At 48.4% G+C, this 14728-nt stretch overlaps 1 protein-coding gene across 2 annotated transcripts in view; it reads left to right on the top strand.

The window, feature by feature from the left end:
* NGLY1 (N-glycanase 1) overlaps positions 1-14728 on the top strand; it is a 520539-nt gene that overhangs the window by 316887 nt on the left and 188924 nt on the right. For both annotated transcript variants that reach the window (XM_069648769.1, XM_069648767.1), the window contains exon 9: positions 12906-13070. In XM_069648769.1, the coding sequence (XP_069504870.1) occupies positions 12906-13070 (165 nt within the window). The remainder of the gene's footprint in view (positions 1-12905; positions 13071-14728) is intronic.

Raw genomic sequence — 14728 nt, 5'->3', positions numbered from 1 at the left:
AGTTTAACTGTGTGTGGCTGGCCCTTGTGTGGCAGCATTACACCAAATCTGAAATGTTGTGGTAACCTTCTCAATTTTACAGAAAACACTATTACATATTTGGTCACCCATTTTTCTTAGGTCAAGTACGTAAACTAAGGAACCTGCCCTGCAGGTCTGGTGGGATTTTTAAGAATTGAGGCCTGACCTTTGTGGGCTCAAGATGATCCTTGGTCTGCAAAACGAAGATTTAGCCGTGCCTCATTGCCAGCACAGACAAAGAAAGGCCACAAAACTAAATAGCAATGCGCAGACCTTAAAAATACATTTCAAAGGGATTGTGTCCTCCGACGTATTCCTTATCTTGATAGATCACTTCCAGCTTGCTGGCCTCGGAAATTTTTTTCAGTAGAGGGCCCTGCGCGTCGCCGTCCCTTGAGTTGGTGTCCCTCGACGGCCTCTGTATCGGCGCCGACGTCATAGTGCATAAAAATACTCGTGCAGCGTCTGTTGCTGAGTTCCGTTTTTCCGAGCTTCGTGGGCCTCGGAATCATGTTGCTCAGTTCTTTCTTCAAGTATTTCTTATTATTCCTCGAAGATATCTTCTTCATTCGATGGCTTCCTCTTCCGAACCGTCGACCCCACGATCCGGCTTCAAAAAGTGTCGAGATTGTGAGAAGAAAATGTCATTGATGGATCCTCACAAGATGTTTGTGGTGCCTGGGATCGGAGCATCACTGTTTGGAATGCGAGGACTGTGTCCATGACGGCGAAAACCTTGAAGGAGCGTAAGGGGAAGCTAGAAAGAGGTAAGACTCTTAAAACTTCAACTTCTTCGAAAGTTTCCTCTGCAGAGTCGAGGCATTCGTCTCCTCGCCGTCACAGGAAACATTCTCGCTCAAGGTCTCAAAGCGGTTCCCATCAATCTTCGAGTTCTAAACACTCGAAAAAGAGGCGTCGTAGATCTCCCTCGTCTTCTTCTACTTCTCCGGAAAGGGTCACCTGCCCCATGAAACACAGCTCTCCAGCAAAGTGTGAGGAATTCTGTAAAAAAAAATGGTTGGCGTCTTCGCGAAAGCGGCCTCGACCCCCTAGGAGACGGCTAAAGGTGATACCCTGGGTGAAAGACCCGAAAAATTGAAACGCTGCGAGTTCTGCACCCGGCGAACCCTCGAGCAAAGGCATTAAGACCGCGTCGTTGAAGATTCCTTCGACTCAAATCTGCGTCATCGACGCCTTTATCGAAGGGTCCGTCGACACACAAATCGGTCCAATCAACGCCGTCTTCGACGCTGATCAAGGACAGGCCTACTGCTGTTACTACATCTCAGTCAGTAGACATACCAAGGGCTTCGACCATGACCTCGAGGATGTCGTCGATAACCTTGACGACTCCGAGTAGGATTCCGATCCTCTCGAGTTCTTCGAGGCCTCGACATGCTTTTTCAATGCCTTTTTCTGTTTCATCGAAGCCTTTGACTTCCGCGTCGACAACTTCAACTTCAACGTTTTCTCAACCACTGACTACAAGCTTGGTCCCTTCTGCTTTAGAAATGGGTTTTAAACCATACCCAAGGTCAGATTTCAGAGCTTTGTCCTCTATATATGAGGAAGGGGAGGATTCTGACCATGAAAGACCCTATGGGTTACAGAGGACCACTATACCAGAGGAATTTATCTCTGAAGAGAATAGATTGAAGGACCTTCAAAACTCTTTGCATGAGGCAAGTGGTTTAGATACTTCTCCAGAAGTGGAATTCGCTAAACCAGACCCACGGGAACATGCTGCGACCCCTTATAGGGTCTTAATGGCCAGAATAATAGAGTTAATGAGGGGGTCTACAACTTCACCAACTTCACCTTCTTTTCAACAGGATGATCTTACGGACATTTTACTTAACGGCCCACAGGAAGATCCTGTGGTTCCCTTTCATACGGCATTGCAGAGAAAAATATCTGTCAACTGGGAAACCCCTGAGGTTATCCCGGCAGTTTCCCTATATTTGACAGATAGTTTTTTGTTATCTGCTTCTGACCCTGAATATTTGAGCAAACATCCAACTCCAGAGAGTTTGGTTGTACAAGCAGCAACTTCATCGAACAGTAGATCTGCATACCCTACTATTCCACATGACAGATTTGATAAAAGGTTTGACGCTATGTCAAAAAAGGTCTTCTTGGCATGTAGCAGGGCCTTAAATCCATAAATGCTACTTGCACGCTCGCAAGATTCAGCCATACACTTTGGGAGTGTGCTTCATCTGCGGCTGACTGTCTCCTGGAAGGAGAGGAAAGGGAAGCATTACTGAACATCATTAAAGATGGTAAAGACGCAATGTGTGAGTCCCTTCAAACTGGCATTGATTCTGCTGACAGTATCAGCAGGGCCATGGCAGCAAGTACTACAATCCGCAGATTTGCGTGGTTTCGAAAGTCTGGTTTTGCTCCATATGTACAGGCCAGACTTTTGAATATGCCCTTTGACGGCACTTCTTTGTCTGGTAAGAAGGCTGATGACAGCCTAGAGAATTTACAAACCTCCAAGGCAGCAGCGAAATCTCTTGGAGCTGCAATCCGTCAAACTCTGTATCTCCCCTCAGGAACCTCTTGGAGGGGTAGGTACTTTCGCTTTTATTCCGCATTCGGAAAAGGCATAAGACCGCCGGCTCAAAGGCGCCAAAAACTATTCACCCGTGGTGGACGGGTTAAAAGTACAAAAGCCGCAGCAGCAGCAGGTGACTCCTTGCCCTCGGCATCTGCGTCAGCCGCCTCTAAACCATTCTGAGGTCTCTCCTCACAAGGCACCAGTAGGGGGCAGGTTAACTCAACATCTGACGGAATGGCGGGCTATTACGTCAGATGTTTTGGCATTGGAGACAGTTGCCCAAGGTTACTGCCTGCCTTTTCTACGCACCCCTCAGTCATCCACCGGGGAATAACTGTTTGAAGTTTCCAGATCCGCTCCTTTCGCAGGAGATTCTAGACCTGCTAGAGAAAGGTGCCATAGAACCGGTACCTGTAGCGGAGAGGAACAACGGTTGGTATTTCCCCCCCTCCCCCTATTTTCTAGTACCGAAGAAGGACGGAGGACTGAGACCCATCTTGGACTTGAATTGAACAGATTCCTCAGGAAGGCCAAGTTCAAGATGGTGACTCTAAGATCCTTCAGGCCCTCCAGCTTCAGACTGGCTGGTATCTCTAGACCTTCAGGATGCTTATTTCCATGTGCCAATCCATCTGAAACAAAGGAAATACCTGAGGTTCGCAATTAGCAACTCTCACTATCAATTTCGAGTTCTGCCATTTGGGCTGACCTCTGCTGCAAGGGTCTTCACCAAGCTAATGTCGGTAGTGGCTGCAAGTCTAAGGAGGGAAGGGATCCACGTCTACCCCTACCTAGACAATTGGTTGATCAGAGCAGTACCTTCGGAACAAGCTCGGATCCAACTAGATTATGTCTGCCACTTCCTTCACAAACTGGGTTTTTCCCTCAATTTAAAGAAGTCACAGATGATACCATCCCAGAGAGTCCAGTTTATTGGAATGGTCCTGGACACTTCCCTGGGGAACGCCTCGCCACCAGAGGTGAGGGCTCAAGATATTCTGCAGATGGTCACCAAGTTTCAAAATGCCCAACGTCTCCCAGCTTTAGACTTTTTGAGGTTGCTAGGCCTCATGGCATCCTGCATCTTCCTTGTGCCAGAGGCTCGCCTGAGGAATGAGATCCCTCCAGTGGGCACTAAGAACCCAGTGGTCGCATTTCTCAGGAAGAATGACAGATCTCCTTCAGGTCCAGGACAAAGTGGCTCGAGACCTTCAGTGGTGGGCCTGTCGGGAGAACATTTTGAGAGGAGAACAGTTTTGGCAACCATGGCCAGAGATAACGGTAGTCACGGATGCCTCACTCACGGGGTGGGGAGTCCATGCCAACGACTTGACCATCAGCGGTCGTTGGTCTGCGTCGGAGTCAGACTACATATCAACCTGCTGGAGCCGAGAGCTAGCAGACTAGCGCTGAAGGCTTTTCTTCCATCTGTACAAGGGAAAAAAGTCCTAATAATGACTGACAACACAGTGGCCATGCACTACCTCAACAAAGAGGAGGTGTAGGATCACTGCCACTGTGCAGAGAGGCGATGCAGCTCTGGTTTTGGGCAATTCAAGGAGGAATCTCTCTATCTGCAGTTCACTTAGCCGGAGAGAAGAACTTGACAGCAGACGCTCTGAGCAGGCAGAGCACAGTCTCCCACGAGTGGGTGATAGCTCAGGAAGTCCTTCAAGAGATCTTCACCCTTTATCGGAACCCTTTAAGTGGATCTGTTCGCCACCAGTATCAACAGGAAGTGTTATCAGTTTTGTTCAAGTGGGTTTCCCCCGAGGGGAGCTCTAGGGGACGTGTTTGTAGTGGACTGGGAGTTTTCACTTCAGTACGCGTTTCCTCCAGTCCCTGTCATTCCTCAGATGATCAGGAGGTTGAGAAGATTCCGGAAGAATATGATCCTAATTGCCCCAGATTGGGCCAGGAGAACGTGGTACCCGGACCTTGTGGACATGTCCATCTGCCCTCCGATTCGTCTTCCACACAGGGAGGACCTTCTCTCGCAGAAGGGAGGTCAGGTTCTCCATCCAAATATCAGAACTCTCACCCTTCACGCTTGGTTTCTGAAAGGTTGAGATACAAGGATTGGGACCTCCCAGATGACGTCATGGAGGTGTTGCTTTCGGATAGAAGGCCAGCAACAAAGACTTTATACCGCTGCCGTTGGAACAGGTTTTGCAGCTGGTGTAGAGAAAAGAATATCGAACCCTTTTCATGCGGTACACCGATGGTGTTATCTTTGTTGCTCTTTTTGGCAAATTCAGGTCTTCAAGTTGGTACTATCAAGGGCTACCTCGCAGCGCTGTCGATCTTCAAGCGCACTGCGAAGGAGCCATTATATTTCAAATTACCCCTAGTAATCCAATTTCTGAAGGCTTTGACTAATGTCTATCCCCCAAAGCCGTTCCAAGTTCCCTTGTGGGACTTAAACCTAGTCTTAAATTTCCTGATGGGTACTCCCTTTGAACCACTCCATTCTTGTTCATTAAGATTTCTCACCCTTAAAACAGTCTTACTAGTGGCTTTGACATCTGCCAGAAGAGTGAGCGAATTACAAGCTCTATCTTGCAAACCTCCTCATACAATTTTTCACAAAGACAAAGTTGTCCTACAAGTGAAGCCTAATTTCCTCCCAAAGGTAGTCTCTGAATTCCACATCACTCAGAAGATAACCTTACTTTCATGCTATCCTCCTCCCCATCCTGGGAAAGAGGAAGAGAAGCTACATAGGCTGGATCCAAGGCGAGCCTTGAGTTTTTATATCAGCAGACTTGCTAGGATTAGGCAAGCAGACCAACTGTTTATAGGTTATGCAGGAGACAAATTAGGATTTACAATCACAAAACAGACCATTTCCAGATGGATTATTTTAGCCATTCTAGAATGCTACAAATTGGCAGGGAAAGAGCCCCCTTAACACCTTAGGGCACATTCAACCAGGGGTATCGCAGCTTTTTGTCCCTCCAAAGAGGGGTACCGATTCGAGACATATGTGCGGCTGCCACATGGTCGTCCGCACATACCCTTACAAAATTCTAAAATCTGAATTCCTCCTCTAGCCAGGAGACCAGATTTGGCAAAGCTGTGTTACATTCTGTTCATTCTTAAAGGGAAATATTCCAATTTTACTCCCACCTCCGTTTACACACCACTGCTATGGGAGTCTATCAAGATAAGGAATACGTCGGAGGACACACTCCCATCGAAGAACAAGTTACTTCTTACCTTGTAATGTTCTTTCGATGAGATGTTCCTCCGACGTATTCCTTATCCCACCTCCCATACATCCCCTCTGTAAAACTTCCCTTATCGTTGCAGCTTACGCTCCTTCAAGGTCAAAAACCAATTCATGCACAGCTACTATTAAGCTTCAAAAATGGAACTGAGCAACGGACGCTGCGCGAGTCCGTTTATACACACGATGATGTTGGCGCTGATATGGAGGCTGTCGAGGGACGCCAACTCGAGGGACGTCGACGCGCAGCGCCCTCTACTGAAAAAAAAATTCTGAGGCCAGCAAGCTGGAAGTGATCTATCAAGATAAGGAATACGTCGGAGGAACATCCCATCGAAAGAACGTCACAAGGTAAGAAGTAACTTGTTCTACTACCCCACTGGCTACTTGTTGGGTTTATTGGGCTACTAATGCTGTCAACATTGCCACAATAATTAAAAATACAGCTGCCACCTCTCTGCTCCATAGAATCACCCTGGGACCAAAATGGGGTGCTTAAATTACCACTGCTCTGGAAGCCATATGGTCTACTCGTGGCAACACAACATAAAACAGGAATGCAGTGACAGGAAGACTTCAGTAAGTCGTTATCTCAAAAAGAGAGTTGAAACACAATGGAAGGCAGCATAAAATGTGGGTGATACAGAAAGTTGGGGAGATCGAAACCCAAAAAGAGTTCTGCCCTAACTCTGCTATTGGGTAAAAATGCAAGAACATTACTAGGCTGCCTTTTTACTAAACCTTTTTGCAATCCTTTTTTGAATGGTACTTTTTTTGCCATTACATCCTCCTGAGAATTCTCTTTAGGGAGAAGGGCAGCCAGTCGATACTGAGTGTTAATCAGGGTGTGGAAATTGATGTCTAATGATAGCTGGCTGCAAGTGAATGCAGAGGCCTTACCCTTTTGCTGTGCACTCTACTTTTCAGACACTCCTCCTGCTGGGCTAACCATCCCACTGGGAGGCCTCTTTGAATATATTGGGCTTCTTTTTACTTTCCTCCAGCACCAGGATAGTTTGCTAAAACAAGTAAACGCAACATAAACCTATGCAGCCAACGACATTGTGTACACAGAGAAATTCAAGGGCAAAACACAGGTCAGAGGAAGGCTAGCAAGACTCTTGGATATACCCAAATGACCATAGTGAGGAACCAGAGGGCGTTCTCACTTTTCTCCCCATCCTCTGCTAAGGTGGCCAGGGAAGGGCCATCGCTCGGATCCCAACCCTGGGGGTGGAGAAGAGAGGGACGAGCACCTGGGTAGGTGAGACTTGGGGAATGGCATGGTTATGTCCTTGGGTGAGAAGCTATAGCCCCCATTTCCATTCCATGATGAACCCTTAGTCCCAGCCGCATTTATGGGATATTGACACCCTTTGCCTCTGCCCGAGATAACACCAGAAGACATCATCATTATAGGAACAGTAGAAAGCGGGTACAGAAGAGGAGGTCCGCAGGCGAGACATGGTATCCCTCTTTTCCTTGTGAGAACCAACCTCCCCCTACCATCCCCATAGGATGTTGTGAACCATATCACCTCAGTTCCCCTCATTCAAACCATTGTAGTACTGGGACGAGGAAGCAGCACGTCGTGCACACTCGTCATTTCACCACTCCAGTACTGAGACAAGGAAGAGGCCTGCAGAATGTTGTAAGGGTCGGGACTGTCCGGAGTGCTCCACTAATTGTTGTCGGACAATTAGACTGTGGACTTGCACCTGCAACATGTCAAATGGTTGCAGGTTAAAAGGTCGGGCAGACAAGTTTGTGAGAGAAGCAGGAGAGAAGCCGGGCCGAGCGTTTTTGGCCTGAGGGAAGAATAATGTGCAGAAGGAGGCGGCAGAATTGGCTCCTGCAGGAGAGGCAAGACGCCAGCAAGTACCCCCAAGAAGCTGTGGAGCAGAGGCTAGGGCGGGCCAGGAGAGGAACAGGGGTGGGGGCCTCATTGGTCGGGTGTCAGCAGCTGGTGCTGCGGGCACAGAAGAGATCCACAAGCTGCAAGTTACCGGCAGCATCCCTGGGAAGCGAGCAGAGCTGCTGGCAATGGATCTATGTGATTTTACCGAACCGAAAAGTTCAACTCCCAAAAGTCTGGGGGTTTTTTTCTCCCATTTTCCGCAAATATATATGTGGGGGAAGACCCCCCACATCCTCCCCACCTTACCCCTATACATTTTGTATTCACCTCTCCCAAATATGTAATTTTGTACAATACTGCTGGCAACCCACAAAGGGAAGGCAAAGCACAAGCTGGGATTGCAATCCGAAGAAACTGTATCAGCAGAGCAGAAAAAAACAGCCGTCTGGAGGAGACTCGAGGGACCAGTGAGTGGAAAGCAGAGAGCACTCGAACCAGAGCGCTTTGGGGGGGGCTGTTAGAAAGCCAAAGTAAATGCTGAATGAATGAGTATGTGCATGATACAGTGCACCCAAAGCAAAGGGTTGTGAGGAAAAATACGGACACGATGAACTATAAGCAACAGAATAAAAAGATCCAAATCATTGAATACCGAACTAAATGAAAGCTTTTGACACAGCTAAGTACCTGCACAGTATATTGAAAGCAAAGAACAAAATGCAGTGAAAAGCAAGTATGGAATTTTACTGAAAAGTATGAAAGCAGTGTGGTGAGGGACCAAGAGCACCACAAAGAGAACTGTATGTGAAAAACACGTTGTGGTAAAGTCAAGAGGCTGACAAGCAAACGCCAAGTGAGTGTGAACCAGCACGGATGCAGAAGAACCTGTGTGGGCTAGAAATCCTAGGGTTCCTTGTTACGTGACAGGTATATGTATGGACCGTGTGGTCCGACAACTGAACCTAGACCGGGGATGCCATATTTATGAAACCCAGATAACTATACTGAGAGCAAAGGCAAGTGGATGAAAAAGATTGCTGGAGTGAAGCAGAAGAAAGCAACCTGTATGAACTGTCAAGAAAGCAAAGCAAGAAAGCAAAAAGAGTGTAACATTGCCCTGGAACTGGTTTTGAATACTGAGAGATTGAGACGAAGTGCAAGTTGGCAAGCTGAAGTCTTGAGGAAGGAATCCTGAGACCTTAAGAACTTTGTTGCTGTCTTGAGGAAGGGAGCCTAGAGGCCTTTCTTTTGGAACTACAAGCTGATATCTTTGGAAGGAAAATCAGAGACCTTGTAAGTTTGGTGAAGCCTTAGGAGGAGAGAATTCCGAGGCCAATTTTGAAGGGCATTATCTTCTCAGGTACAGGAACCCTGAGGCTTTTTGGAACTGTCTTCTCCAGCATGGGGTCTGGCATGGATTCACATGCTCATGAATATTCCCCGTCGTCAGGCTGGGAATCCTCTGTAAAGAAAAAATCAGTATCAGTTTCGTTTCTGATCTGTCTTTCTTAGTAGTAACCAATCACTGATCTCTGGGTCATACTGCCCCCAGCCAATGACTGCCCTCTCCCTAAGCCCCTCCCCTGGCAGCCATCCTCAGAGTTTTACCTCACTTTCAAGTGTTGGGAGTCCTCGTGCTTTAGCTCTTGAGCTTTTACTGCATTTTCGCGCTTTTTCAGGAGATTTTCTCATTTTTTCGGTTTAATCCAGCCTCAAACTCCACCGTTTCTACTTCCGGTAACGGGGACCCGTTTTGGAATTCTCCTACGCCCCTCAAGGGTGAAATTTTTCATCGAGCTACGCTTCTTGGAGGATTCGAGAAGATCTGTGGCCTACCTCAACGGATATGGCCCAGGACAAGGGAAGCTCGACGCCCGGATCCAAGCTGTTCAAGAGCTGCCCGGGATGCGGATTGCAAAATGTTTTCAAGGGGAACGAGCATTCGAGATGTCTCTACTGCATTCATGAGGACAAGACGTACGTGGAGAAGGACTGTGTGTTCTGCAAGAACCTGTTGGAACGGACCAAGCAAGATCGTCGTTCCCGCCTCGCCGCCTGGCTGGAGAAGGGCACTGCAGGTGAGAAGGCAAAGAAAAGTCTGAGCGGTCTTCTAAGTCCTGTGAGGGTGCCCCGGCGACGGGGGCCCAACAGAAGGCCAAGCACTGCGAGTCCGCGGGCACTGGGAGCGCCGAAAGGTCGGGCTCTTCGGCTGCCAGGCAGGGCGCGACTTCCCCGGCACGGTCAACCACTAGCCAGCGCTCTGGTTCGGGGAAGAGGAAGTCCGCGAACCCGGGTAAACTTCTGGAGAAGCCCCGGTCGATCTCGAAGGGAGCTGAGGGGGAGCGAGGCGATGACCCTCCCCCCAAAGCGAAGGCCCTGGACGCACCTAAGGTGGTGAGGGCCTTGATCCACCCAAATGTTGCAAAATGTTTTCAAGGAGAACGAGCATTCGAGATGTCTCTACTGCCTTCATGAGGACAAGACTCACGTGGAGAAGGACTGTGCGTTCAGCAAGAACCTGTCGGAACGGACCAAGCAAGATCGTCGTTCCCGCCTCGCCGCCTGGCTGGAGAAGGGCTCTGGTTCAGGGAAGAGGAAGCAAAGGCCTCTATCGAGGTTGTCGCAGCGGCCCTGGTGAAGCCGGCAGGGGCTACGCCAGTGGAGGCGGCCTCAGGGCCCAGAGTTTCCCTGCCACCGCGGAGGGAATCCTCTTTCCAGACCATCGTTAAGACCCCTGTGAAGACCCTGGTGGAAAACGAAGGAGGGGTGGGGCGGATGCCATTACAGACTCGGATTCTGGCTCCCAGGAGGATCCGGTGGAAACCATGAAAGGCCTCAACGAGAGGTTCGAAGGCCTCAACGAGAGGTTCGAGAAGGTTCGATCCCAGGGGAAGGTTCCTGCTGATGTGATCGAAGATAGCGACAATGGCGACGATGAGGGCCCAGTGGAGCAGCCATCCCGCCCATCGCAGCCATTGCCCAAGCCCCAGGATAGCTCGGCGGCCATTTTGTTGGCGATCCAATCCTTATGTAGTGTGATAAGGACGAGGTTACCACAGACCCCGAGGATCCAGAACCAGGACTGTCGGGAAGCCCTCCGAACAAGCGGGGGAGGGTCCACCCGCACTGCCCTTCGTGCCCACGAGGCCTGTGGACCCCTGATCCCCCTCGCCGGACCCTCTGGATGATACAGCGACGGATACAGCGACGGGGACGGACAACGATACCATTGCTCCTCCAGCCCCCCACGACACCTCAGCCATTCGAGGCAGTCAGCACTCGGACACAAATAATACACAGCAGATCAGAAATAGAGAGAAATGGGCTGTAATGCAAACACGCATCAGTGCATGGGAGGGTGTCCACTGCTCTGATCCTCCCAGGCCTGGCTCATCCTTATGTTCAAATGCAGTAGCTCATCATGTCCTCTGGCAACAGCCACCATATTGTGGCCCTTAAGACAGTTTGTGTAAACTTTACTGTAAAATCAGAGTGTCTCTGATCCCTCCCTATCTTCATCACCTTTGAGATATCTTTGTGCTTCACTTGTAGTTCAGCACCATCTCCCCTACCCCTTGCCTGTGGTACCCTTTGTAACTGCTGTTCCTGGAAGACCCCCACCTCCTTATCCCTTTGTACTGACTGGGGGACCGCATCCGAATTATACACCATGCTCCTCAACCTCTTCAGTACTGCCCTCAACCCTAATTTAAAGGTCTGCATCCTCCTCTTGCTGGTCAGTGTACAGGTGTCCGCCATATAGTAACTGTAATCTGTAACTTGTCTCTGCCCTACTGCAGTTTAACTCGGGCTTCCGACCTCACACTCCTACCCGGTGCGCCCTACAGCATCGACCCTACACTCTTTCTCTAGCGCTCTATCACAGGTGCCTAAGAATGTTCTGGCCTGATTGCAGCCCTGTAGTTGCCCTTGCAACTCTGTACTGTACCACTGCAGCACACTGAGGCACTGTCTCTGTATTATTCCTAGAGTCTTTGAAAACCCCAATCCCCTAGTCAAGCATGCAACAGGTACAGTGAAACACATTTTTCACTTACCCATTGTATTGTTGTATACTCCAGTCATGCAAATCAGGAAGGGGAGCTCCCGGGGATCAGCACCATCTGTAACGGGCTTGTCCTGGTCCCCGCGATACCAGTGCTGCTCCAGCTCCCCCTCAGGCATTCAAGGCACTCGGACATAAACAATACACAGGAGACCAGAATTAGAGAGAAATGGGCTGTAATGCAAACTCCAGTGCATGGGAGGGTGCTCACTGCTCTACGTCTCGCAGGCCTAGCCCACCCTTATGTTCAAATGCAGTAGCTGAAGCCATTCTCCACCCATGACACAGCACGCATGATAAAAAACATGTCGATTTCGGAGAACAGGAGGAAGAAAGTACATATCGCAACTTCAAGCTGATTCTGCGAGGTGGGCTCTGGCAGCCTTGGGATTTGAGCCAGCAGCGTTGTCACTGTGTACATTTTCAGGAGGGGCTCTTCATTCCAGCAGAGGCATCACAGCATTCCACAGCTCAGCTTTGCTCTGCTCTGCGACATCGCTTGGCATAGGTGTTCAGCTGTTAGGCCAGTCTCTTAGGCAAGTCTGTAGGCCAGTCCCATTGCATCCGATGTATCTAAAAAAAAAAAAAGAAAGTGCAGTATCAGAAATGGTAACACCCTGGAGCAGAGGCAAGGCCCCGCCCTCTCCAGCACCACTCTATAGCTCCCGCCTGGCATCTCAAGACCAACAAGGCCACGAACGGCTCGCTCAGTCAGACCACCACCTCCAGGGCTACAACTTCAGAGGACAGCAGCGTGGGTTCAGCTCCCCCCTGCTGTATGTTTATCTCTCCCCGCCATCACCATTTCCGCTAGAAAGGCGCAGGTCTCCAGTACATCGCAGGAGCACTCGGATGGCCATGCTGTCGCTGCAGGTGTCAGGCCACGCCTCCCATACCTGCACAATCTTACCATATGTGTAGCTTCATGCACTTGGTCACTCACGCTTCTGGGGGGGGGGTCTCCTCTCTAGAGTATCCTGCACCTCTTTGCTTGCGCCAGTGCTTGCTATTTTGTGGGGGTAGGTGGGGTGATTGCTGTGTGGCTGCAATTCCAGAGTTGCAAAAACTCATTTTAGAGTGTCCGTGTGTCTGTCTCACATCTACTCTTGCCTCTGTTCTTTGCCCTTTTCCCAAAAGTAACTCTCGGGTTCTTATTCCTCTTTAACAGCGCCAGCATTCATTACCTGAACAGAGGAAGAAGGAGCTCCTTCTGAGGTTGATTGTGGAGCTTGTTGAATTCATCTCTCCAAAAACGCCTAAGGCAGGGGAGCTTGGAGGACGGGTGTCTGGATCATCGGCTTGGAGAGCAGCTCGAGGAGAAATTGGCATAAAGGTACGTTTCCTATTAGGCTCAGTGTTCCCAGAGCCTCCTTTAGCCTGTCTTATTTATGCAGTCATGTGGATGTCAGGTACTGTTAAATAGTTTGAATGTGAAACCTATCCAGTGCTGGGTCGCCAGCTGGATGTTTCACAAAGCGTGTGCCCTTCTAAGGAAATGTCTACTGGTTTTGTTTGCCTGGGAGTAGCTGTAGACCTTGTATTTTGTCATGTTAGGTGCATTCCTAAAGTGCTCCTACACCTGTGGGTCTCAGCACTGGAACTAGCAGAATAGGGGTAGAGCAGAGGAGCTACAGTATATTAATAATTCAACAAATGGGTTTTTAGGATGCATCAAAATGTAAAGTAGTCTATGGTAGAGCACATTTGGGGTCATTTGTGTCAACCAGTCCGTGAATACTCGCTAACCTTTTCTCTTTCTGCAAGAAAGGACACCTTCACCAAAAGGGAGGTGCTGGATTTCAGATAGCGTGACAGTAGTATGAAATAGTTTGGACCCCTTTCATCGTGTAAAAATTGATAAATGGTAAATAACAGCATATACAATATATTCTATTGATAACTTTTGTTTATGCCCTTAAAGGTTTTTAAGAATTTAACAATCTGTGTCTTTTCGTTTGCAGAAAATACCATATATTTAAGCGACGACACACGCTGGAGGGAAACCCCCTCCTAACAGTTTTTCTGAAGTCCAACTAAGGACTTAGTAAAACCATTCAACTGAGGCAGTCCAAAACTACACTCTTAGTATAAGGCAGTACCACCTGAGTTCAGGGTCGCATAGACAGAGCAGCCAGGCTTAGGAGGGAGAAACGGCTGTAGAATCAGTACAAAGAAATGGTAATACAAGTGGTCCAAAGAAAAACAAAAACGATGTATTGAAATAATAGATGGTTTATTTAAATACAAGTAGGACCAGATAAATCTTGAGGGCAATGAGTGCTATCACAGATCATATAAACACATGATAGGAAAAACACAACACTATGCGTGTAGGTACACAGACCAAAGCATATAACCTAATTTGGAACACCTAACAGGAGTTCTAGGGAGGTCCAACCAATAGTTGCTTTTTAGATTACTTTCAGTAATATAAGGGTAGTAGACCCTAGCAGCTGTACTGTGACGCTCCGCAAGAAATCACGAAGTCAACCATCTGGACAGTATACTTTTTGTGAATAGTGGAACACTTCTTCTAGGTACAGTAAAAACCTATAACTTTTGATAAGTTATACTAGGTGAGTAAAACCTAAGGCTGTAATATTCTATTACAGGTGCTTTTGAGATCAGTAAAACAGATTGCATAAGCAATAATTTGTGTAACTTATTTTAGGATGGCAAACTACTACCTTAAGTTAAGTAAAACTATATATACTTCATTACCATCAGTGCAGACTATTTCTGCAGTCGCTCTGTCTATTCAGACGACGAGAACTGTTGAGAAGTTGGCAGTGGCTCCTGCGGAAGGCTGGCAGCCGGAGGTATATGATCCGGTTTTACCAGAAGCCCTGTTGCAACAGGAAGGGGCCTTCTCAATATCATCTGTAGAAGACGACCGTGAACGGTGGTTGACCCAACGAATCTAGGATCACAGGGTGTCAATTCATTGACTGTCTCGAGTGAATGTAATATCCCAGTTACATCATCTTTACT

The sequence above is a fragment of the Ambystoma mexicanum genome, chromosome 2q (genome assembly GCF_040938575.1).
Source record: "Ambystoma mexicanum isolate Mex_15411 chromosome 2q, UKY_AmexF1_1, whole genome shotgun sequence".
Taxonomy (NCBI): Eukaryota; Metazoa; Chordata; class Amphibia; order Caudata; family Ambystomatidae; genus Ambystoma; species Ambystoma mexicanum.
This window is presented reverse-complemented; position numbering and strand designations above follow the sequence as displayed.